General features: G+C 40.1%; 1 protein-coding gene across 1 annotated transcript; it reads left to right on the forward strand.

Moving 5' to 3' along the window:
• The first annotated feature begins 804 nt into the window (after positions 1 to 804).
• On the forward strand, positions 805 to 25,245 carry trmt61a (tRNA methyltransferase 61A). The gene is made up of 4 exons (XM_084742832.1): positions 805 to 978; positions 3,070 to 3,416; positions 15,441 to 15,707; positions 24,504 to 25,245. Exons 2-4 carry the CDS (start codon positions 3,086 to 3,088, stop codon positions 24,815 to 24,817), a joined length of 912 nt encoding a protein of 303 aa, XP_084598958.1. The 5' UTR covers positions 805 to 978; positions 3,070 to 3,085; the 3' UTR covers positions 24,818 to 25,245.

Genomic DNA, 25,245 nt, shown 5'->3' on the forward strand with positions numbered 1-25,245 from the left:
CCTCATAGTAATAATAATCCAAAATTATAATATATCACTTATATGTGACATTAGGGAGATTTTTTTTGTGCATAATTTCCACTTCTGATGCTTTAGGAAACATTTCTAAGTACGTTTACTTAAATAAATTTACAAACACATGACTTTTACTTGTAATGTAGTGTTTTTACAGTGTGGTGTCACTGATTTTACTAAAATTTCTCTATCTGTATTCTATCTACAGCAAAGATGTATAACAAAGGCACAATTAAAAACAACTTTGTACCTTCATTAAGAGTCCAAATAAAAAGAAAAATTAAAATGAATCATATTGCTTGAGTTCAACATCAAATCAGTGGAAGCAGAGATTTGTGACGGTCCATTTAATTTTATGGACGTGGAATTTGCCATTAATAATTAGAAGCTGAATTAGATAATTCATATTAGCTACTAGCCAGCCCATGGACATTAATACCCATGTTATAATTAGAAATATTTTTGCATATCATTCCAAAATCTATCTATTTATCTGAATTGCAAAACCAACATGTAACTAGCTATATTCTATATTTAACCATTTTTCTATCTTTGGGTAAAATTGATGTGAAATCTTGGGGGTCCTTCTTTTACTGTATTATTAATACAATATCTATTTGGAATACAACAGTTTAAAAATGATGTAATATTCGTTTACAACATAACATATAACATTTGCGGCGTCAGAGGGTGAAAAGCAGATTTATAAATCATCTGTCCGTCCTCTTTGAATACACTTTTTAGCTGTAGAGAGTTTACTGATCAACGAAGCTGCTCAGTTTCCGTTGCCGACTGCTCAACTTCCTCTGAAAACAACACCACGTGTGTGTGTGGAATGAATGGGCAGCTGTCAGCGCTCTACACAGAAACATTCAACAACATTTAGAGCTGATTTTGTCGTTAACGGACTGTAGTTTGTTTTCGTTTGAACGCAGAAGACAAGAAACGACACTTCTGGTGAAGGTAGGCCGAGAGTCACCAACGGTTCTGTCACGTACGAAGAGTAACGGCTGCGGTAGCTAACGTTAGCATGTTAGCTAGTTAGCATGTCGAACCGGCGCTTAAAATACAAAATTCAATTAAATCCAGTGAGCTAGCGACGTTAAACAGTTTTTGTACTGTGACCTTTCTGTATGTTTGAGGTTAGAAACCTTGTTAGTGTGTCTAAAATTTAGAAAGCAAAGTTAGAAATTGTGTCAATGAATTCGAAACTGACCCAAATAACTTGAACGTAAACGTTAGCTAACTTAGCTAGACTACCTGACAGTTTTGACAGTTAGCGTCAGTTAGGATGATTTAATCGCTAAGTTAGCTACTTAACGGTACAGAAAACCTTCTTCGGGTGTTGTGTCGAGGTCTGTTTTTCTATCGACTTGTGTTATTCGTACTTTAATTTGAGACTATTTCTGTTAGCTAACCTCAACCAATTAATTATGCTAAGCTAGCTACATTTTGTGACTCCAAATCAAAACTCAATATCAAGTTAACCCCCAATCATGGGGAATGACAATGCAAGAAACTCTGCTCATTGGGAGCGGAAACAGACTTCGACTCAACCCCAATTTTCTCCATGAAACACTGTAAATGTAACATTAACTGAATAGAGTTAGCATAAATTAATTTCACTCACATTTTCTCGATGTATCTTGCCATGTTTCCGTCCGTTTCTCTGTCGTGAAAACACAAAGCGAGTCCTCTTGTGTCTTTCCGAAGTGAAGCTGTTAACCTAACTGCTACTAAATTAAATTAAACGATCGTTGTTCTTCAATTTGAAAAATAGTACTTTTTAGAAGAAATTGATGTGGTTACCATGGCAACGATGGCAACTGCTGCGCAGCAGCCAGGAGCAGATACAGCAACAGCAGCAGCAGGGGACTGTTAAGTTATAACTAAACTACTGACAGTATCCACTTTTGTAAGGATGCACACACATTGTCCAAAATCAGCAGTGTACAGCACCCTAAATGTGTACTATTATTCAGTACTTTTGTGTAAATAGACAGGGACCAAAAGTTGTACCAGCCATGAAAAAAAGGTTGACAAGTGGCTGTTTGATTTGCTTCATTGCTCAGCCACTATCACTACACTTCCTGAGAGCCTTCTTCCTAGTTTGAGATGTGTAATTGTGGTAACTAGGGTCAGACAGGTTTATCGCTCAGCTGATATTGGCCTTTGACAGCTATTTTGGGTTATATTAGTATTATCCAATACAAAACATTATGAAAACTTTTTTGACAGCAAATAATGCTGTATGTTTCTATTTTTTTTTTTTTTTTTTTTTTTTTTTTTTAGTTTTATAGGCAGCATTTTATCTATATTTGATTTGTCCATCTTTGTTATGTTCTTCTTGTTGTTGTCACTACTGGATTGCATTGTGGGACATATATTTTTGCGTAGTGTCTAGTGCTTATGTACTGTAATATTTCCTCAGAAACAGTATGTAACTTTTGTACTACTGGTTGCCAACATAGTAGGAAATCTGAGATATTGTTTTAGTGTACTAAATAGCATGTTAGTATTATATATTGGATGCACTGTGACATAGAACGGGCATTCTCAACTAGATGGCTGCAGCCCATAGGTGGGCCTCAGAGGCAGTGGCATGGTTAGATTTAGGGCTGCATGATGTGGTAAAAATAATTCCTATTTTTGCCAATGTAAAAACAATGTTTTCTTACATTTGGTGACATAGAGGATACCCATTTACTTCCATATTAGAAAATAAATACATGTCAAGGATTTGGTCCCTTACTTGTAAGAGACTCAAACTCATATCTGATGGCATGTGCAGGCAACAAGAACGCAAAATAAATACATTAACAAGCTTGAAATATGCTCAGTTCAAGGAAGAAATTTGCCATCCTTACCTAGAGCAACAAATTATATTTAAATATTGCTTCATGTGTAGGTAAAGATGTCTGCGTTTTGTATTTTTCTGACCAAAAAGAATGTGTCAGGCATATATGCAAAATAATATACAATGTAATGCTGGGAAGATTTTTGCCTGTTTTAAGTAAAGTACTTTTTTTTTACTCTCCTGCCTCCCTGTTATAGAGTATCAGTGCTCACCATGAGTTTTGTGGAGTACTCGGACTTCATTCAGGACGGGGACGTCGCCATCGTCTACCTGGGCCATGAGTCCATGATGCCGGTTAAGGTGCAGCAGGGTGCCCAGACGCAGACGCGCTACGGTGTCATTCGCCATTCCACGGACCTGATCGGTCAGCGTTACGGGTCGAAGGTCACCTGCAGCAAAGGTGGGTGGGTCCACGTGCTTCACCCCACGGCCGAGCTGTGGACGGTCACCCTGCCACACCGCACACAGATCCTCTACACCACCGACATCGCCACCATCACCATGATGCTAGAGCTGAAGCCGGGATCCATCGTCTGCGAGTCAGGTGAGCATTACTTCACATTCAAGACAAATATAGGTTAAATCAAGAGAAATAGCACGTTAGCCTTATTGCTAACACTAATTTAAATGTAAATCAACCTGTGGCTGTCTGTTTCTTTTCAACAATGATAAATGAAATCATAACACACACAGATAATCACAGGGTAGTCCAGTGCGACTGCTAGGAATGTATTTAAGAAGACAAGAACGTGTCTCTGAGGCATTCAGCATATTCACTGGGCTCCATTATGTCCTGGAAACTCCTGTAAGGCTTTAACTGAATGCATGACCAAGACATAAATGATGCTAAATAACAGTAGATTGAAAGAAAGTGGCACTGAGTATAATATCATATATGGTAATAGTTTTTAGTTTTAGTTTCAGTTTTATTGAAGCTATAAGTATGATTCACATTTATACAAAAATGTGTTTTAATTGATTTGTTGAAAGCTGGTATGAATAATTAAATGGATTATATCTGGTCTCAATATTCTGTCTTCAATAAGGGCTCTGTTCTGTGAAGCTGCACTGTGACACTTTGCATGTCGGTGGTTGTAAATGGAAACAAGAGGAAACTGTCTGGACTGCAGCACACAGCATGTTCATATCTATCAGCCTGGCTGGTCTTAAAAGCCTCATACCAAAGGAAATCAGCAGGAGAAGAGAGGAGAAAACATTTTTAGGGCTCAGCATTTCAGCTAAATTCTAGGATACGCCCTTGCTAAAATTTAACCACATATCATTGCTGTGCTGGTGGACACCGCTGTATTCTCACAGGTGGACATTGTGTAAAACTTGAGAAAGTCTTAGTAAGCTGCTTAATGATCCTCAGGTTTTCAGCAACACGCATTTAGTAAAGCTATCTCCACAGCAAACCCACTGTGCACTAGAGTTGAGCAGTGTCTACCAGATTAGCGTATGACGATATCCACAGTGAAATATTGCTGATGGACAAGGACATTGTTTTGTTTGGGGGGAGGGCTGCATATTGGACTGCATTCAGGTGTTGCGGTGATTAGCACAGGGTTGTCTGGTGGTTTTGAGGGTTTTGGAGTGTTTGTGCTTCGAACATAACCACTGTGAAACAATCAGAAAATAACATTTAATTTCTGTGATTTGCTTGCATTGTCTCCACCGCTCCCCCTCCTCATTCAGTCTCTACCTTGATCAACCATCTCTGTGCACTCTTTCTTTTCTCTCTCTCTCTCAAACAAACCAAAAGAAGCTTCTTGCTAATGTTACTTTTCATATGATATTATCATCATTTGGTCCATTAACTCTGCCTGGATAGTGCCCAGTTTCAAAGAGATTTCAGGCTGAAATATGTGGTTTGAGGCACAACATGACAACAGCACCAGTGTGCCGTGAAACTCATTATTTAAAATGGCTTGCACAGTGTCACGGTGGCTTGTCCATGCATTGAGCAAAAGCGTGAGCTGTGCACCGCTTGACGAGCCTGCACCCAAAGCTCAACCAGGTTGAAAGGGCCTTCAGTGAGATGTCACTGATGGGTGGTTTAGCAAAGAGGCTAGCAATACATAGGCTATCATGCTGAACATTATGAGTCACCACTCTTTGCAGATGTCACAATTAAAATGAAGTGCCTGAAAGTAACTTTTGTTGTTGTTAAAGGAACCTCACAGTAATTGATGCATCAAGAACAAATCTGATGCTGAACTATAAATCATAACCTACACTGAGTATCTATAAGGTGGAACTGCTTGCATCAAAACCAGTTTTATGTTCAGTAGGTCTCACATGGGACGTGGGATGTTTTCTTCTATTGCTGCCTATATTTTCTTACTTATTAAGGCCTCAGATCTTTTCCACTGCACCTGATTTTAATTGTCCTGTTCACACCTTTCAGTCTGATGTTTTGTTCCATAGAGCCTCAGGTGTTGATAGCGAGCATCATGTGATAGGTGCAGATGTGTCAAAATAGAATTATGTAACACGGTATTTGTGACTTTTTGTCTTACCTCTTGAATTTCTCTCCGCTCCTGATCTGGTCACCGCTTCAGCTCCATCGGTCACCCTCCATTTATTTAATTGCAGTCACTCTGGGGTGTGTTTTTGAGTAGCCGCTTCTGCCAGTCCAAGGGTGGTTAGGGGGATGGGAGGGAGAGGATGTTAATGTGGTGCAGTGCTTCATCATGTTTTACTGCTGGCAGCCCTGCGCATGTCACTTTATTGATTGTAGAATGGTGTGCATGTGTCTGCGTGTGCACGTTGAGACAGGAGGGGTCTCGAGGGTGATGAATGAGCTCTGTGGGAAATCTGTTTAGTCAGCACACACACCAGCAGTATGGAGAGAGCTGCACTATCTGCTTTGGCATCACATTACACTGGCCTTTATTAAAGTAAGTTTACCATTAACAGCATTAGATTAAAACCATCTCTCTGGAAGTCTTATCATATTCAAATTAGGAGGAATAATGGTTTGAATATCAGATTAAATGCCTGGTTTATTAAATTACCTCTGGAATTCAGCATTTTATTATCTGCACACAGCAACAACACTGAAGTGTCATTATGTGTCGATGAGGTGCTAATCAGCGTTTGTACGACACAGTGGTGACTCATAATGTTCAGCGTGATAGCCTATAAACAGTATGTGCTGTCGTTTGGAGCAGAGACTTTTTGTCAGTGGGCTGGATAAACATGCAGCGATTAGAGGTGATAATTTTGCTTTCACTCGGCCTACATGCCGAGCCTGCTGAAGGAGCATTCGGTCATGTAGGGGAGTCACCTTGGAGGCAGACTGTTCTGGCTGTGTAAGTATTTGTAGCCAGCTGTTTACTGTGTGTTTAACTTTTTTCTACCTGTATCAGTGCTTCACATCAAGCAGGTTTCAGTGCCAGCCCACTAAGCAAATACTGTAGCTCAAGGGCTTTTGAGTCATAGTATGGAGACTTTGTAAAAATGTCAAGTTCAACCGGCCAGGTGGCTCAAAGGTGGTATAGAAGTACGAGCAGTGACAGAACTTCTGGCTTGTTTTTGCATTCAAGCCCTGGTGTACAGTGGGTACTGGAAGAACCATTGTTTTTGTAATGTACAACTATACAAAAAGTTATGAATTAATTTTTAATATTCTATATCAGAACTTCATACACATTTCCCAATACAAAGCAAAATTTTAGTTACCCTGTGAGGCAGCTGGATTTGCGAGATCATGAGATCACGAGATCACGTGAGAATCCATCTTGCCAGGCTTCAAGTTATCAGTTTGTGTCCGCATCAAAAGTGGTGTGAGCCAATCAGCGGCCTAGGAAGGGATTTTAGTTGTGATGACAGCGAGAAGCATCCATGGAAGTGACTCGTCTGCCCACCCTTTTCCAAACAGTTTCTACGGACGACTTCCCAGATGGTTCTGTGTAACAAACCATCTGGCATGTCAGGTTAAAATTTTATACCCCTCTAAATATCTGCTGTTGGGGTTCCCCTGTAGCTCAATGGGTAGAACATGCGCTCCATGTACTGAGACTGTCACTCCTCTGCAGCAGCCACGGGTTGGACTGCAGTCCATTTACTGTGATTCATCCCTTCTCTACCCTCATTCTTGTCCAATCTTCAACTGTCCCTGTCAAGTAAAGGCACCAAAAAATAATCTTTAAAAAAATATTTTGTTTAAGTAGACCCCGGTTTTGGTGTGCCTTGAGCACGAAAAGTCAGAGAACCACTGATGTAATTTTACCACTGAATCTGTGCAAACGTGCAAAATTTGGTTGCATAGCCTCTCAGAAAGCTGCTTGATGTTTGGACAGAAATTATTTTAAAATAAGACACTTTTACAAATTTGGCACTTTTCATGTTTTTGGTGTTGATGGTTAATGTAGTCCACTGAAGCAATGAATTCCTCAGTGTTGCTATATCAACCAAGAAAACTAAGATCTCCTACTTGCTAAATTGTGCCAATGGTGCCTACATGTACCAGGATGCATTGCGGGTATACCATCACCCTAGCCTATAGCTAAAACTTGGCTACCCAGAGTTGGAGACTAGAAACCCCTGCCGAAACAGCCGGTTGTACTTCCCTGAAATCAATGACATCACTGTAACATGCTGGATGCGGGAAGAACAACAGATTTTGGTGTGTTAAAATTCAGTGTCCATCACCTAAGCACATTGTGTGTATCTTTGAGCTCTTAACAATCATGTTGAGTGCATTTCAGTCCTCACAGGAGAGCTGGAGTTAGGACGGGAAAGGGGGAGAGAGAGTGGGTGATGACATGCAGTAAACAAAGAGCTGCCACAGGCTGAAATCGAACCCACTGCTGCTGCAGATGACTCAGCCTCAGTACATGGGACGCACGCTTCTATTGAGCTGCCTGGACGCCCCTACATCCTGCATTCTGTACATCCGTGTTTACGAGCCGGCAGGCTTCTTCTCTGCCTTTGCTGGTGCATTGCAGCATATCTTGGCCTGTTGCCACCTGTAGATCAGTGTAGTAGTGTGTAAGGACTGTGTGTAGTGTCACCCACGTGCGTATGCGTCGTGCATGCACAAGATAAACAAAAGTTGAACCCACTCATAGGATAACAGCTCCATAGCACTGTTACAGTAGAAGTCAAATCTCCACTGGAAACCTTTAAGTTTGCTAAACTTCAAGGGCCGTCCACACCAAACAATAGTTATAGTTCTTGGTGTGAATGGCCCTTTATACTTGTGGTTGTTCCAGATCTGAATCTGTATGACAAGAACTTAAGTTTTTCCTGAAAATTGTCACTTAGTTTAAATAAATTAAAAGCTAATCAAATGGACTTGAATTCTGACTTTGCTTTGCTTTAGAAAAAAAATATTTAATTTAGAGAAAACCTCCAAGCTGATCAGACATCCATCATTCAAGTCATTTCTCAAGCAGAAAATACCATAACTTTTTATTTTTTTTTATTTATTTTTTTTTTTTTACAGTTCTAAAGTATCTTTTGATGGTCTAATTATTGTGGCTGCTGTGGGATGGTAATTGGCTGCTTAAATACAAAGTATCTGTAAAATTATTCATCATCAGCCTTAAAAAATGTTCATTTGTCAATTTGTACTTCATAGCAGCAAACAGTCACTGTGCTAGAAGAACCACCTACAGTCGGCTTCCAGGCTGATTCAGTACAACATGTTGGGGTTGTGTGTTTTACTCAGTGTACAGCCACAGAAGTTGTTTAATGGTGGACGTTACACTCGTACTTTCACTTTCTAAAATTGCCTGCTGGGAAAAGTTATTTGACCTCCAGCCTGGTTTGACTTCTCTTCCAGACAGCCTCCATGTTATCTAGCTGTAAATGGAGAACAGAAACCAGCGGTGACCTGCAGTTCAGGCCAGCAGTCCCCTCCTCCACCACATTTCCATCCTCTTCTGTCACAGCTTCTTCTCGTACAGACGCTGCCCACTGACTTGACGTCTTGTTCTGTGAGCCGATTACAAACATTCATATGAGTCACAGGTTTCTGTGAGCATTTGCATCAAAGCAAAGCTTTCATTAAAGGACAGTATTATCGTCATTTGTGTAATATTCTCCTCTTCAGTACACCTACGACAAACTGTGTGCTGAGATTTCAGTGTGTTATTGTCCTTATTAAAGAGCTACTGGTTAATGTTGCACAAAATCTCCCAAAAACCAGCTCCAGATCCTGTACCTGACACACGTTCAAGGGGTCAAACTAAGTTCTATTTCCTCTCCATGAAACCTGAAGTACAAATGTTGAATACCACTTCTTTATTTCATGAACCAGATCATGATGACAGTGACATGTCTCTAAGGATGGCAGGGTTGGTCAGCCACTTTGGTCTAGACTGAAATATCTCAGCTGTTTGACAACTATTTTAATGACCCTGTGTATAAAAACATTCCCATGGCTGTGTTACAGAAACTTCCTAACTTTCAGATCTAATCTGTTTTGTAACCATGGTAATTACTGTAAGGGTAGGGCCTGATTTAGGAAACCAAAACCCATTAGTGATGAGCAGTTCCTTTTGCGTAGAAGTCAAGTGCTCATTCTTGTTTTGCTTCTTTTTTTGTACATTTTCAATGTATTCAAGTTGTTTGAGATTTGAGAAATAGTGCCGGTTGCCAGGTAACAAGACATAAAAATTGATAAGACGTTGGATCTGGGAAGCTAGTTTGGATTTCCTGACCTGAAATAAGACCCTAAGATATGATAGAATTCCTAAAGTTGGTTAGCATTTGCTTCTGTGATACTAAAATGGGAAAAATCTTATCTTAGACTTTTCCTAGACTTTAGATGTGAAAATTTCTGTAACACCACCCCTGGTCTCCAGATGGTGAATCCTTGTAACTTTTGCTAGCTAGCTTGTGCCACTAGCAGGTCAAAATTTAATTTATCCAGTGAATTAGCTGCACATTCACTGTATGGATTTTGTACAAACATTCATGTTTCCCAGATGAAGCATCCTAATGACTGAAGTGTTACTCTGAGGTTAATCTCAAATATCTGCAGAATCTGTAGGCAAGGGACAAGATTTTATTATTGAAGGTGCTCTTCTTTCCATTTGTAGTCGGTAGTATTGACCAATCATGTTTCAGCAGACTTTGGTTGCATGCAGGTTAACAAAAGAACAAAAGAACATGTGGGCTGAAATGCACTCTTGAAGCCTATCAGCTGTCATCTGAGAACAGTGTAGCTTTTTATCTGCTTTTTAAATTTTTTTATCTGCTCTTTATAGAGATTATTCACCATCTCCGTTCTCTCGTCTCAAATTGCTAATCAGACTGTAAACAGTGACCAGTGCATGGAAGAGGAACTCCTGGCCTGGATATCCATGTTATCTAGATATCCACTGGCCACACCAGAAGCCCTGAAACATAAACCATCGCCCCCAGAGGCTAAATTGCTATCAGACAATAGCTGATGGTTTCTGAGATTCTTCAGAGGTCGATGTTTGTGGTTTTCACTGAAATGTCTTGGCAGCTTTTGGATGTATTTCCAGTTACAGTGTTATAACTGACCCCCTTACTGGACCTGTAGCGCCATCACCAGAACAGAATTTATCCAGTACTTTGCTACTCTGACCTGAGTTGCAGGCTTGGATGTTTCAACAGGGGCATTTTTCTTCTTTTTTTACCAGTTTTTACTGTAAACTTACCCTCCAGACACCATTTTTCTCAGCTTAGTTTATGCTGCTCTGTCCACCAGTACAAAGACTGTCCCCTAGTGGCATAAACTGTATTAAACTGAGAGGAGGTTGCTGTATTGCATTGTGCAAACAGGTGCTTCTGTATTTAGGACAGTATTGAAAATCATACCGCTGGGATTTTTCAATACATGCCGAGTTAATATGATGAACATTATACATGCTTAACATCAGCATGTTGCCATTGTTATTGTGAGCTTCTTAGCATGCCAATGTTAACATTGAGATAAAAGCACACTGTGTCTGAGAACAAGTGCAAAAAAAGGTTAAATGCCCATAATGTCCCGTACTGAGTCAGGAATGATTCAAGAGCTTCTCACATGGAGCATCAAAACCTGACATTTTTAACTTTGGAAAGAGTTTGTCACAATGTTCTCGGTGCTTTTGTTGCTGTGTGGTGGGAGTGTTTCATGCTTCATCTTTGCTGGAACATTTTTTTTGTGTTCTTGTTTCCAGCACTCGTGTTTTTGGCACTTCATCCATGAATAACTTCATCATTGTCCTTTTTATGATACTTCATCAGTTTAAACACTGATTCCACTCAGCTGACATGACGACTTCAGGCAGCTGTTATGATGTGGTCCTCCTGTTTCGTTTTTCTTGTACAGATTGTCACTTCTATCTTCGATCTGTCTTTGGCTCCTATCAAACCAGCAACCATCCAATACTGACTAATGTGTTCATCTCTGACCTGAACTAAACTGTGTTTCAGCCTGGGAAATAGACGATAAGCAGTCCAGCTTTTTTAACTTTAAGACTGACTGTCTTACATATATATATATATATATATATATATATATATATATATATATATATATATACATATATATACATATATATATATATATATATATATATATATATATATATATATATATATATATATATATATATATATATATACATACATACATATTTATTTATATATATATATATATATATATTATTTTTTTTTTTTTTATTTATTTATTTATTTATTTATTTATTTATTTTTACAGGACCAGATCCCTTTTATTAAATTTGCCATTTCCCAGATTCTACCATTTGGTTGGAAAATTCACTTTGTGCTCTCAGATCCCTCAGCTGATAAATGAAAATGCATTTTGCATTTAAACATTTTTGTCATATTTTTTTAGACACAACTCCTGATGTTGAATGTATTTCCGGTGGCTGTGGCTATTTCCCATCCTGTGCATGAGGATAAACCAGGATGGAAAATGGACCCGTCAGCACCCTGGCATGATGCCTGGGGTCCAGAGTTGGTTCTGTGTTGATTGATCGGTTGTTTATGCGGCTTGAGTTCAGACAGAGTTAGAGCTCTCTCCCATCACTCAGACGGAACTCTGCATGGCCATTTCCTCTCAACAGTAAACTCAACTTTACAGATGAGGATCGATCTGCTCTGCCTGCATGACAGGCTATGTGAGGCTGTAGTTTGTGGTTCAGTTTCATTGTATCACACTGTATGACTATTTGAATTTATCATGTTGCTGCAGGGCCATGTAGAGATGAAATGTAGGAGGAGGTGTAGATGGTTAACAAGCAAAAATCAAACCATTCTCTGGTTCCAGCTTCCAGATTTGCTGCTTTTCTTGGTTTTCTGTTATAGTCATTTGAATAGCTTTTGGTTTTTGGGTGTCAGTCATGCAGAGTAAGACACTTGGGCTCTGGGGACTGCATTTCTAACCATTGTCTGACATTTTGTAGACTCAACGGTTGAATGAATAATTGACTTTAATTAAGAGGTTATTTGTAATTAAAATAGTGGTTGTATCTTGACCATGTCGCAAGTGTTCAGGCTCGTTTTTCACTCATATCTTGAGTTTATTTCAATTTGTATGTGGTTATGGGAAAATTATATGGCTTAATAAATGAGATCTTTCCACCAGATTTCACTGAAATCTGTCATGTTGTCATTGTTTCTCAGAATCTACGTAACAACACTGCATATAATCCAGTTAGGTGCGAGCCACATTGTATTGTTAATGATGTATCGTTAGAACTTTTTGAGGAGGAGAAAAAAATCAGATTGGGATAATGGTAATTCTACAGAGGGGGAGTTGTTTCCAGGGAAGTGACTTCAGTGATGTGGAAGAGAAAAGATCAGATGTACGATTAAATACAGTAATATCTAAAAAGTGCAAGAAGATTATAACAACAAAAGAAGCAACACAACAAATTTCACTACCTTGAGCATGAGAGACAAAATCCTACAGGGAGAGCTCAATAGCTGTTATGAGCTCTAAAACCAATAAATACCTTAGATCAGCGTTTCCCAAACTTTTTTTCTGGGGACCCACTTTTAAAAAAATGACAAACCATTGCGACCCATTTCACAACAGGTCTCATCAACAAATCTTTGGTTGAAAGAGTTAATTTGTACATAAATTAACAGTCCTGACCATTTTTACAGCATTTCATCTCAACATGGTTATTGAAAATATATACACATTAAATACTTTAGAAATGACTAATAAATGCATTTATGCTGAGTTCACAGACCATTTTCATTTATAAATTAAAAAAAAAAATGTTTAAGCAGAATTAACAGGCTCTTGTTTTTTCCTCATCAGTAAAAGAACATATGCATTTTAAATGCTTTATAAACTCTATATTATAAACTCTTTTAAAAGATATACTGCAGATATAAATCTTAAATTTGCAGCTGTGGGTCACGACCCTCACGACTGCCCTAGAATATTGTGATATTATTTTAGGACCATATTGGTCACTCCTAAATATGAAAAACACAGCCTCAGAAATCACCACAGAATTGACACATGGTTTATATTTTTGTAGAGTCACTGAATGTGTATCAACATAAAGTCCAGTTACTCAGAACTTTGAGTGCAGAGACAGAACAGACAGTCAGTACTTCAGCCATAATGATAAAAAAAAAAGATGTCTTTATTCCTGTTCAAGCAAAAAGCTTATTTGGTTTTGTTTTCTTACAGTTGTTGGTTTTTCATTCACCTGAAATGTGTTTATTTACATCTGTGTGTCCTCGCTCCGGCAGTTTACTACAATCATCCAAATCCACACATAGTTTCCCATTTACTCTTGTTTCCTGCCACAAATCATCCAGCTCAGTAGCGAGAGGTTTTAGCAAGTCAAAGTGCTACTGAGGGGTAAACATTGCCCTCTTTGTCGCCACACTAACAAAGGCGGCAGTGACGTAACGTCAGGAGGAGAAGAAGCGGGGCAGGGGTAGTGGATGGTGTCTAACTGTATTCACGATGCACCATTCCCCCCCGCCCCCTTAACTGCAAGTCACATGACCGATGTTATTTATCTTCTTGTAAAATTGCACACACTCGCATCACTCTCTCACAAACTGCACATTAGCAGAACATTAAGGACCAAGCAGAACGCCGCGGGGCGAAGAGGGCCCACTCAGAAATGTAGCATCCACTTATGAGCCAGAGTGGAGAGAAAAGCAGTGTGAAGATGTGGGTGTGTGTTGTAGTAACAGCTGTGAGCTCTTTGTTTAGACTAAATCAGGGAGTAAAAGTACAAACATCATTTCAGAGACATAACAAGATGTACGTTTAAGTTTTTCTGAGATTACTTGGCTTTATATTCCACACTATACTTAGAAAAAAAATACTGTTGAGGAGAGTTGGATGTTTTCTTTATCTGGCTTTAGGGCCTGATAGTGATGTGAGCCACAGAGAGGCCTGTTGTTGACGTCCAAAAAAGTGCTCCAGATCCTCCATTTGTCTGTCCTGAGGCCTGTACTATGAAGCATGTTCAACATACCAAGGATATCTTTTTGTTATCTGACTTTACTTAATCTAACAAAAGCAATCATGCTGAGTGGTCACATGACTCAGGGTTTCCCAGTCTAACCATGAGTGCATTCACATAAAAGGGCCGGTGTTTCTCAAATATGACCAATCACAAACATGGACATGCATCCTAGTGCTAGAGCAAACTGTAATATTAGACAAGTACAACCTTGAGTCCTAAAAAGTTGGCAAGTGGTGTAAAACATAAGTAAAACATAAATAAAAGCATAATACAGTCATTTACAAATCATTCTCAACTTGTACTCGTACACTCATTCTGAATTGCCTGCAGCATGTAAAAAAAAAAAAGTTGGGCCAGGAGCAACAAAAGATCAGGAAAGCTGTGGAAAACATTCGAGCATTCGACAGGTAAACAAGTTAATTGGACAGGTGACAGTATCATGATTGGACATGAAATGTCCTTAAAACAATTGTTCACAAGCATGGACGAGGCAAAGTTCACCACTTTATGAAAAACTGTGTGGGCAAATAGTCCAACAGTCTTAAGAATGTTTCTCAATGCCTAATTGCAAGGAATTTAGGGATTTCACCAACTACAATCCATAATATCATTAAAAGATCTCAGAGAAATCTCTGCACGTAAGGGGCAAGACTGAAACCATCTGTGAAGGACCCATTAATGCTGAAAGGTTCACACAGGTTTTGGAGCAACATATGCTGCCATCCAGATGACGTCTTTTTTCAGACACGTCCCTGCTTATTTCAGCGAGACGATGCCAAGACACATTGTGCACGTGTTCCAACAGCGTGTCTTCGTAGTAAAAGAGTTCAGGTAGCAGACTGACCTGCCTGCAGTCCAGACCTGTCTCCCATTGAAAATGTGTGGTGCATTATGAAGCACAAAATACAACAACAGAGACCTTGGACTGTTGAGCAGCTAAAGTCATACATCAAGCAAGATGTCCCAATTTTGGAGTTGGGGTTGTAGGTGCATTAGTCTTTATCAAACATGCACCAAACTTTTCACCACCAGGTCCTTTGATAGACTTAAGTCCACACAAAATGTTTACAGCATCAAAGTGTATCTGAGTCCCTGCTGTTCTCATCCTCTCTGTGGTGTTTGTGTTACAGGGACCGGTAGCGGCTCACTCTCCCACGCCATCCTGCGTACCATCGCCCCCACGGGTCACCTGCACACGGTGGAGTTCCACCAGCAGCGGGCGGAGAAGGTAGCAGAGGAGTTCAAGGAGCACCGCGTGGATCATCTGGTCACCGTCAGGAACCAGGATGTGTGCAGGGACGGGTTTGGCGTAACCGGGGTGGCAGACGCCGTCTTCCTGGACATCCCCAGCCCCTGGGAGGCAGTGGGTCACGCCAAGGCTGCTATGAAGAAACAAGGTACGACACCACAGTGTGTGCATGTGTTTGTGTCAAATCCAGTGGAGTCCCTCAAGCTCACACCGATGACCTCCTTTATGTTACCAAAAAACAAGGCTGATATGAATATTAGTTGTTTCTTGTAGCAAATGGTGAAGAACTTAAGGATTTCCAGATTTAATTAATTACTGCAGAATTTATTAAAATAAGTTTTAAATGTAATGGAATTTGTTGTAAATAGTGATGTAATGTAGTTTCAATTGAAATAGCTGCAGACTCGTCACCTTTTGCACAGTTTTTGTCACCTTTATGTTAGCTGTGGTCTCGGTTATTTAAAAAGTTTCTGTTTGACTGATCTTCAGTTTCCTCGTACAGTGTGAGTTAACTGCAGTCGCCTGTATCCATTTTCTGTTGGATGTCAGTGGTTTTACCTGGATTTGTTGCCGACAGTGTATCATGCGTGCATGATGTTGTTGCCTACATGAAACCCAGCAGACCAGCAGCGTCCTGATGCGTGTGTGTGAAGACACACACTCACCGTGTCACACACATCAGAGGAGACGTGTTTCCTCTGATGTGTGCGACAGGTGTAAACGGTGCAGTGATATGAGATGCACTCAGTGTCTCACTGTATCACTGTGAGCAGTCTTTAAGTGCAGCAGAGGGAAGAAGAGAAGGTGCCAAAGAAGATAAAAGAAAAACATCCACACTTCTGAGCTGTTAAAATGAGCACAAAGAAACAAGCAGCTGGTTTATTGCCATCATTTAATCAATAAGTTGTCAGATAACAGTGAATAATTTACTCCACAATTTCCCGAAATGAAGACGGGATCAATAATAAGCCATTTTTCAAGCAACGCTTCCAAACTTTTGATGGTTTCAGCTTCTTAAATTTGAGGATTTCCTGCTTTACTTTGTCTAATGTGATCGTTATGATGTGAACTTACTATCTTGATCATTTAGACTGTTTGACAAGCTATTTGGTGATGTCACCTTTGGCTTTTAGTAAATTGAGAAAGGCATTTATCACTATTTCCTTAAACTTTAGAGACCAAACCAAACGATTGATTGATGAGAAAACATAAATCTGCAAATTAATCAGTATTGTAAATAATCATTAGGTGTAGTCTTACTTCAGATATCTTGTCAGTGAGTCCAAAACCCAAAGATATTTAATTTACAATCGTCTGGAGAAAAAGCAGCAAATATCTAGTTTCTCTTAAGGGGTGTAACATTTAAAATGAAATATGTCACAGTTTTGATTAAATTGTGAACATTTCCCATTAACACATTGTTAGTCACTATTATTATTTCATCATCAGTTGTAAATCTTACACCCAGTTGTCAGCAGTTTTACACAATACTGGTCTGAATCAGTCCATTCTGGGAAACCTGACTGTGTTGTGCAAATTCTTGCATTTCTTTTTGTTATTATCGCAGAAAACATCACTGGGGTTTGAACCAGGACTAATAAATCTTAATTAAATCTAATCTTTAAATTTACCTTCATAGACTTAACACTAGAATTACATAAAGACCTAACTATGGTGACATAATATTAAAACATTTGCTTGTTATGTGTACATGTGTTTGTGTGTATATGTGGCCTCAGAGGAACGTTCCCCACCACCTGATGTTGACTCCTCTGTGACTCCGCTGTGCCTCAGCAGGAACATGACTGTGACTGAGCACATTTTAAAATACCAGCCAGTGAATTTATTTCCCCCTTCCAGCCGTGTCGCCCCGCCCTGCACTCCCTGAACAACCATCGATCCTCGCCAGCGCGGCTCTCATTAACTTTGCCATTATGTGTGTGTGTGTGCGTGTTTGTGAGCGACTCTGTTAGTTCCTGGTCACAGAATAAACCCAGCCTTTGAGGCAGAAAGCATGTTGAGGTGTCTGTGACAACCGGGACCTGCAGCATGTCTGGGCATGTCGGCAGCTCGCTCAGGTGGTCAGTGTTTGGATGTAAAGTCAAAGTTTATATGATATAAGAAGAGCACATAGCAACATGTCCTTTCTCACTATCTTCTCAGCATCAACAGGTGTTTGCAGGTATCTGAGTGATCGTTTGCACCGTGTATGTTCATGTCTTCCGCCTACTTTGTTGAGATGAGATAATAATAATCCTTTATTGATCCCCAGAGAGGATGAATGTTGCAGGATAATAACCCACATGGAGACGCCAGGAAACGATGGAGAGAAAAGTGATATGTAGTCAAACAGCAAACTACAGAAAGTGCAACACACATGGGTTGCATTGCATAGCGTCATTTAATGCCACTGTACACATCGAACATGTCATGCAGAGACAAGAACTGACTCATATCTACAGCAGGAAGTAGTTTATGCTCTTTTTGCATCATCTTTTGCTTTGTTTTCAGTGTTTTTTAATGTTTATTGAGGTGAAATGTTGTGCATTGTATGAGTGAAGTCATACTGATGGAAGAGGGAATTAAAGATTTTGGGTGCTTTGACCACCACACAGCTTTAAACTTGGTGGAGATATTTTATAACAATGTAGAGTAAGTTTAAAAAGTCCTGCCCAGAGGGTGCACTTGTGTGGGATAAATTTATGATTAGAAAGGAATGTTGTGGCTTTTCCTATAAGACTCATATTCAAACATTCCTTCATGATCATAAATTTTTCCCACAGAGACTCAGAGGGTTTTAATCTGTACACAGCCAGACTATCCTGAGATCTCCGCAGCCAAAACGCCTGAATAAACCTGTGTGGGTGCACAGAGCCTTTAAATAAGACACCATCACAGTTGAGTTGCTATATCTGGAAGTTTTCATTCAGACAGTTTGTGTATCAGAATTAGGAACAGGTTTATTGCCGACTGTATATCTTCATACAAGGAGGAGAAAAATACTGCAAAAGTTAAGAATCATGAAAATAGAAATGTGCACTAAAATATGTAAAATATATGTTTAAAATTGGAACGTTTTAATGCTATACTGTAGGTTTCTGCATGATGACGTTGCTGCATATAAAGTTAAGGGATGTGAGGACATCAGCACTCTGAACTACAGCATGGCTTTTTGCTAACGGCTGAGTGGAAGTTAACATTTAGAAAACTCCCAGAAAGATGCAGACAGAGTCGCCGTTTTATGTGGATCTGTTGCATCATAGCTCTTACCTGATTCTCTATACAAGGTCAATATTGGCACCAAAAATCATCTGGCATGTCAGATTTGTGACCACATGTACTAACCTGAGCGTTTTAGTGTTTAGTAAATGAAAAAGCCCTCAATACTTTGTGTCACAAAGGGTTAAAAAGAAATATATATATATATATATATACATCAAAAGCTTCCATCACAACCACCTCCAGCTTTATACTGAAATCATGTTATCCAGTAAACTTAAAAAAGAGAGTTATTCAACACAGTTAAGATGCACATGATCACAGCTTTAAAAGCCTGGCGTGCTCATATTCCTGAGGCTCATAAATGCAGCATGAATTTAAAAATTAAGCCCCAATATGAAGAGGAATGCAGGAGGAGCGAAGATGCTGCTCTCTCTCCTCCTCTCTGAATCCCTTTTATGGTGCCACTGCTACATATTCCTTTCCTGAGCTGTTGACCCTCGCATGCACACACTCACTCACTCACACACACACACACACACACACACACACACACACACACACACACACACACGTACAGATACAGATAAATAGAGTCCAGCCATTACAGAAGCAGTCCCATGACCATACAGGGTTATGCTGCAGGGAGAGAGCTGGTGAAAGTGGCTCCATAAGGAAAGACTTGATTTACTTCCCATCATTCAGACTGCATGTTTTCTCCAGAGAGCTGGAGCCAACCCGAGAACCGGTGCCCCTAAAACACTTCAGCCAAAGGACAGACGATAGAAACTTTAACAGAATTCACCTACAGAAGTTCTGAGGTGTTGTGGACCACATGATAGAAAGCTAGTTTTTTATTTAACTGGTCGCTGGAGTGAAAAAACCTCCAAAGATGAGGTGTTTGCAGAGTAGACACAACAGGAGGCACGACGTTCATCACCTTGTTGGCCGTTTTCTGCACAGACTGACTCCAGTTCTGTTCTCAGGCTCAAGATAAAGTTACTGCCAGCTGGTTTTCTGCAGTGGACAAACTGTAAAACGAGGGGCAGTGAAATATTTCTTTTTTTTTTTTTTTTTTTTTCCGCAGAGTTGTAATTCTTCTAATGTTTTGGCCAGCAGCCCGGCTGCTTGGCTGCTCTTTGAGAAGGACCCTGGATCCTAACAGACCCAACCCTCCCTGCTCGCTCAAACACTTCTATTATGCAACCTTAAAGCAAACATGTCCCATGACTGCAAACACTCATGAACCTGATAAGGAATCGGAGTTTCACGCATGTAAAGATCCCAGATGTAGGCTCAACGGTTGATATTCGAGGTTATTAATAACAGCTCAAGACGCCCTTGTATAATCATCAACTCACCCCCTCCCCGTGTGTTCGTCCCCGTTGCTAGGAGACCATTGAGTTGTGTTTATGGTCGTCTCGAGGGAGAACACTGGTCCTGTTAGCTGAAGGAACGACCGCTATCTGAAACATCCCGGAGTCTCCTGTAATGTTTATCAGACACAATGGAGTCTTCAACAAGGCTGCCCTCTGCAGACCTCTGCAGCTCTAATTCAGTTTAAGTTTGAATCACCAGCATCAGTGTGTGTCCCATTATTACTGCAGCTGTGACGGCAGATTAACTAAGTAAGATTAAACAGGCAGATTGCAACACAGATGTGTTCTGTGACCCTCTGATGCTCAATAGGTGAAAAAAACAAAATTGTGGCCAGTAAAAGGTAGAATAGGAAGATTCCAGCTACACTTGAAGGTTAATGGCTGTTCAAGGTTCAACATCAATGTTAATTTTTACTTGCCTCTGTAGAAATGGTTTTATTTATTAGCGGTTATCAAATAACAGCAAAGACTTAAGTTAATTGTGATGGTTAATGTCAGGCTGCAGCGTCGATAAAAGTCCAAGGTGACGTCTTTAAATGTCTCAATTTGTCAGACTGAAACTCAAAACATCTTCAGTTTAATTTGATAACATTTTGCATGAAAAATTACTGAAACAATGAAATGATCAAAATATTTTAATAGCTTAATTCATTTTGACAACTTGCCTGGTCGAGCACGAGTTGCCAGATTTCCCAACTCAACATGATGTTTTACAAGCAGCCGATCCTCATTGTTGAGGCCTGAATATTTTAACCTACATTACAAACTGGAGCAGAGAGCCTGAGTTGCAAAATGTAGATAAATCTACTCATTCGTGTCTTTTAATTAGACATGAGCCTCATGTTTTTGCATGCGTGTAGTGTAGAAGTGTAAATAAATGCTTCAGATCGCAGTTACGCCTGTGTGACACACCTGAGACACGAGCCTGGATGCAGCTCGTGCAGACAGCTGCATAGATTAAAATGAAAGCGTGTCTGTAGCGTGAACATACCAGTAAAAATCTTTTCTGACATGCTGGCAGTCTGGACATGCACAGGGTGGACAGGAATGATTGGAACATCTTAGTGCAAGAGTGTGCCCAGTGTAGGGGCAGTATGGGGGGCAGTGGCCCCTTGGATGCCCCACTTCTCGTGCCCTTTCTATACAGATAACAAAGCTCTTTGTGGCCAGTGTGGGATATCAGTGTTCAATGTTAATGGGTTTTTGTCACTTGTCTGGTCGGGTGGGTCAGATATCTACTCGCCCAAAGTCAAGTATTACTTACTCCTGTACAAACTGTTTTATTTATTAGCAGTTAGCAAATAACAACAAAGACTTAAATTAATTGACATGATTACTGTAGGGCTCTGGTGTCTATAAAATCTCAGAAGACAGTGAAAAAGTTTTTCAAAGTCTTGTTTTGACAGTCCATAAATAAATATATTCAGTTTAATATGAAAATCCACAAAGAAGGTGTAAAATCTCCATATTTAAGAGGCTAAAAACAGCATTTCTGCCATTTTGCATGAAAAATTGCTTCAATAATTAATTGATTATTGAAATAGTTTAATAATTTGGTTCCTTTTTTACCACTTGCCCATTCGGGCCAGTGAGTTACTAGAATTACTAACCTGGCTGGCTTTTACTTGCTCCAGGCAAGACGACAGTCTTTATTGTTGAGCCCTGATATCGGCGATATGGTTTATATATAATATCTCGATAATTGTAGGCTGTGTCACAACATACGTAATCTTGAGATAAACCTTTTCTCTAAAATAACATACCAGAATATGACACGTTCCTGTAGATTAAACTCTTCAGCAGTTTATAAAATAGGTCTGTGCAGTATGGACAAAATCAAATATCACAATATTTTTGACCAAATACATCTATCAGTATCTGTTAATATTGTAGTAATTTTGTAGGGATGAGTATTGGTGCTTTTACAAAATGTTAACACAATGAGATTTTTGATAAATAACTCATCAATAATATGGATATAATGACTAAGTGGGTAAAGGTAACAGAACAGTCTGATATGTTCAGAGAATGACATCACTTTATTGTGATGCTGCAAATCCACCCCGAGACAAAACAGCTCATTCTCTCTGTTTCTACTTTTCTTTTTAAATTATTTCTCAGCTGTTAAGCTTTAGAGTAGAAAAAAACCTGAAAAACTCCATTTGTTTCGTTAACCCTAACTCCTCCCATCCCCAGCTGCACTGTTCGGAGTCAAATTCTTCGTTCTTCAGGTCAGTCGGTGAAAGTTGTCTTGGCTCGTTGCTCCGGCCTCCTGCTGCGATCACCGCGGGGTTCCATTAAGAGCCGAGAGGCCAGAGCCAGGACGTGATCTGTGTTTATTAGAGCGCCGGCCCATCCCCCGATGATCCACAAACTACAGCCCGGAGCCCGACAGGTCACCAGCCTGCTTTGTTAAGGAAGAAAATATGCTTTCAAAGTGTAAGAAAAACAGATTATTAATAGTAGTAGTAGTATCATGGGTTTCCTTTGAGTGAGCCTAAATGTCCCCCGAGTCCATATTAAGTTTATAAAACTGGTTTAGATGATTTATCTTCGTCCGTGGTTGTTTTTTTAGCAGACTTCACACAGAGATAACAATGAAAATGCACACCTTCTGCTCTCCTTTTTGAGTGTGATTTGCCTGAAAGAGCGATCATGTGTGTCTTGGGCACAGTAACCGTGCAATAATCTTAAATTGTGTAATATTTTTGAGTGTCCTTATTCCTAAATCTTCGATTTAATCTCACAGACAGTCCAGTTCTTCTGCTCACAGGCTCCCCAGAACAAGGTAAAGTGGATCAGCAGTGATCTAGTCTGGATCTTTAAAAGAATTAGAGAGTAAATCACAACTGTTGATTGATTCTCACCCCTCCCTGCTGCTGTATCTGTCCCTAATTATGGTTCAGATCTTAGATGCACTCAGTGTTTGTGAAGATTGACCAGAAGAAGAGGTCAGTGCTTCTGACTGTTGCACATTTTGACAGCAGAGACTTCAGGAGTAAATATGGTGGACTAACACTCCCTTTTTGTGCCACGTTTATCCTCAGTTGTGGACATTTTTTCATCGAGCTGAAGCAACCGTCTCCTTCAGGCAATAACAGCGCCTCTGTCATTATTAATTCATCACCACGCACACTGACATTTTCCCAGACTTCTCAAATAACCCAGTATAACTCTGTCCTGTTATTGGAAACTGTATCAGTTCAGCTGTTTGTGCTCAGACCATAAGCACAATTTTTGGCATATATTCGATTGAAAATGGGATAAAGACAATATATTTAATGTTTTACCTCATCAGTTTCATTGATATTTGTAAATATATATTTATTCTGGATGTGATGCCTGCAACAAGTTGGGACAGCGGCAGCAAAAGACTGAGAAAGTGTGTAATGCTCAGAAAAACACCAGTTTGAAACATTCAACAGGTGAACAGGTTAGTTGGTAAGAGTTGACCATCTCATGACTGGGTTTTCAGTTTTTTATTTGCTAATCTAATCTAAATTTTGGTCAAACGGTTTGCTTTCAACATGAGTATATTTAAACGTAGACTAATTTTAGGACAATCTGACGGTGGTACAAGAAGAAAAGCTGAGCTCATATTTTCATTTCCTGTGGCTGAAGCGTCGTCTGGCCCCGTTCCATTCAGACAAACTTCCACCAGCTTCGAATCCAGTCGGGCCGATCACAACTGCTTATTTAACATGGGGCGGGCTCTATATGGTAGCTGACAGAAGAGTGTCACCAGTCCAGATTTAAAAAGTCATATGTCACACATTTCGCTGCTCTCATTGGTGGATGGTCCATCCAGTTGCCTCTAGTCAGCAGGTCCGTCCAGCGAGTCACAAAACTCAGATCAAACTGTAAAACTAAGAAGTGATGATCAAATATGATTCAAGAATTTGTTACTGCATTGCCCATTTCTCGCCTAAAATGTTTTCAGAAATATATTAAAGATATAATACAGATAAAACCCCTTCTGGAACATCTCAGTTCATTTTGTCAGACTAGAATACATCATCTGGGAGCCACGAATGGCACTGCTGCCGTTTCACTGGATAAAAAGTCAAACTTTGACCTACTAATGGCGCTAGAGGAAAAGTCAGAGGATCACTGAAGTCTGTATGATTCAGTGTCTGGGGACATTTACTGTCTGTACAGAATTTCATGTCCATCTAATAGCTGTTGAGTTATTGCAGTCTGGACCAAAGTGGTGGAAAGATGGACCAACACATTAAAATGGACCAGCCAGGCTCAAAGGAAAGAACATTTGCTGCTCAAAAGGAGGAGACATATTTGTCACTGACTGTTAACTGTTGAACGACTGATTTCTCTCTGTGTGTCTGCAGGAGGTCGGGTGTGTTCGTTCTCTCCGTGCATCGAGCAGGTTCAGAGGACGTGTGAGGCTCTGATGGATCAGGGCTTCGAGGAGATCAGCACCCTGGAGGTCCTGCTGAGAGTCCACGACGTGCGCACCGTTTCCCTGCCGCTGCCGGACTTTGGCCCCGACCCGTCTGCCCGGAATCAGCCCGACACCGCGGAGAAACCGCCTCCCGCCTCTGCTCCAAACCAGGCCCCCATCACCATGAAGACCACGACCCCGCCCAGAGAAATCCCAGGTCACACTGGCTACCTCACCTTCGCCACCAAACCAAGAACCTAAATCTCAGAGTGATTTCTCTTTATTTTGACCAACAATAACCAGGACGTGGTCTATAATCCACTCTCTGACTCGCTCCAGTGTGTTTTCTGTGTACATTAATAAGACTGTGATAATCCAGCAGGGGTACCAGGTCCCTCCAGGTCCCGGTTGGCACTGCAGCACCAAGAGGATTTACACTCTTGTATTACATAATTTTGAGCTCCTGTCACTTGGCACCGGTTTGTTGCTTGCATCAAGCAAGAGTGAAACTCAAGTTGACAATGATTTCTTTTGGGTAAAAGATACTTTAAATTGCTGATAATGTGCCTCCCCTTTTATAAAAAATACTTTTAATAAATGTTTTCATTTGTTGGGGGAAGAAATTGTTTAATTCTTTCCTCTTTTTTGCACTTTTGTATTCAAGTAAATACAATAAATGTGTGAAAAGA

Source organism: Lutjanus erythropterus, chromosome 18 (assembly GCF_056507025.1).
Source record: "Lutjanus erythropterus isolate fLutEry1 chromosome 18, fLutEry1.hap2, whole genome shotgun sequence".
In the NCBI taxonomy this organism is placed as follows: domain Eukaryota; kingdom Metazoa; phylum Chordata; class Actinopteri; order Lutjaniformes; family Lutjanidae; genus Lutjanus; species Lutjanus erythropterus.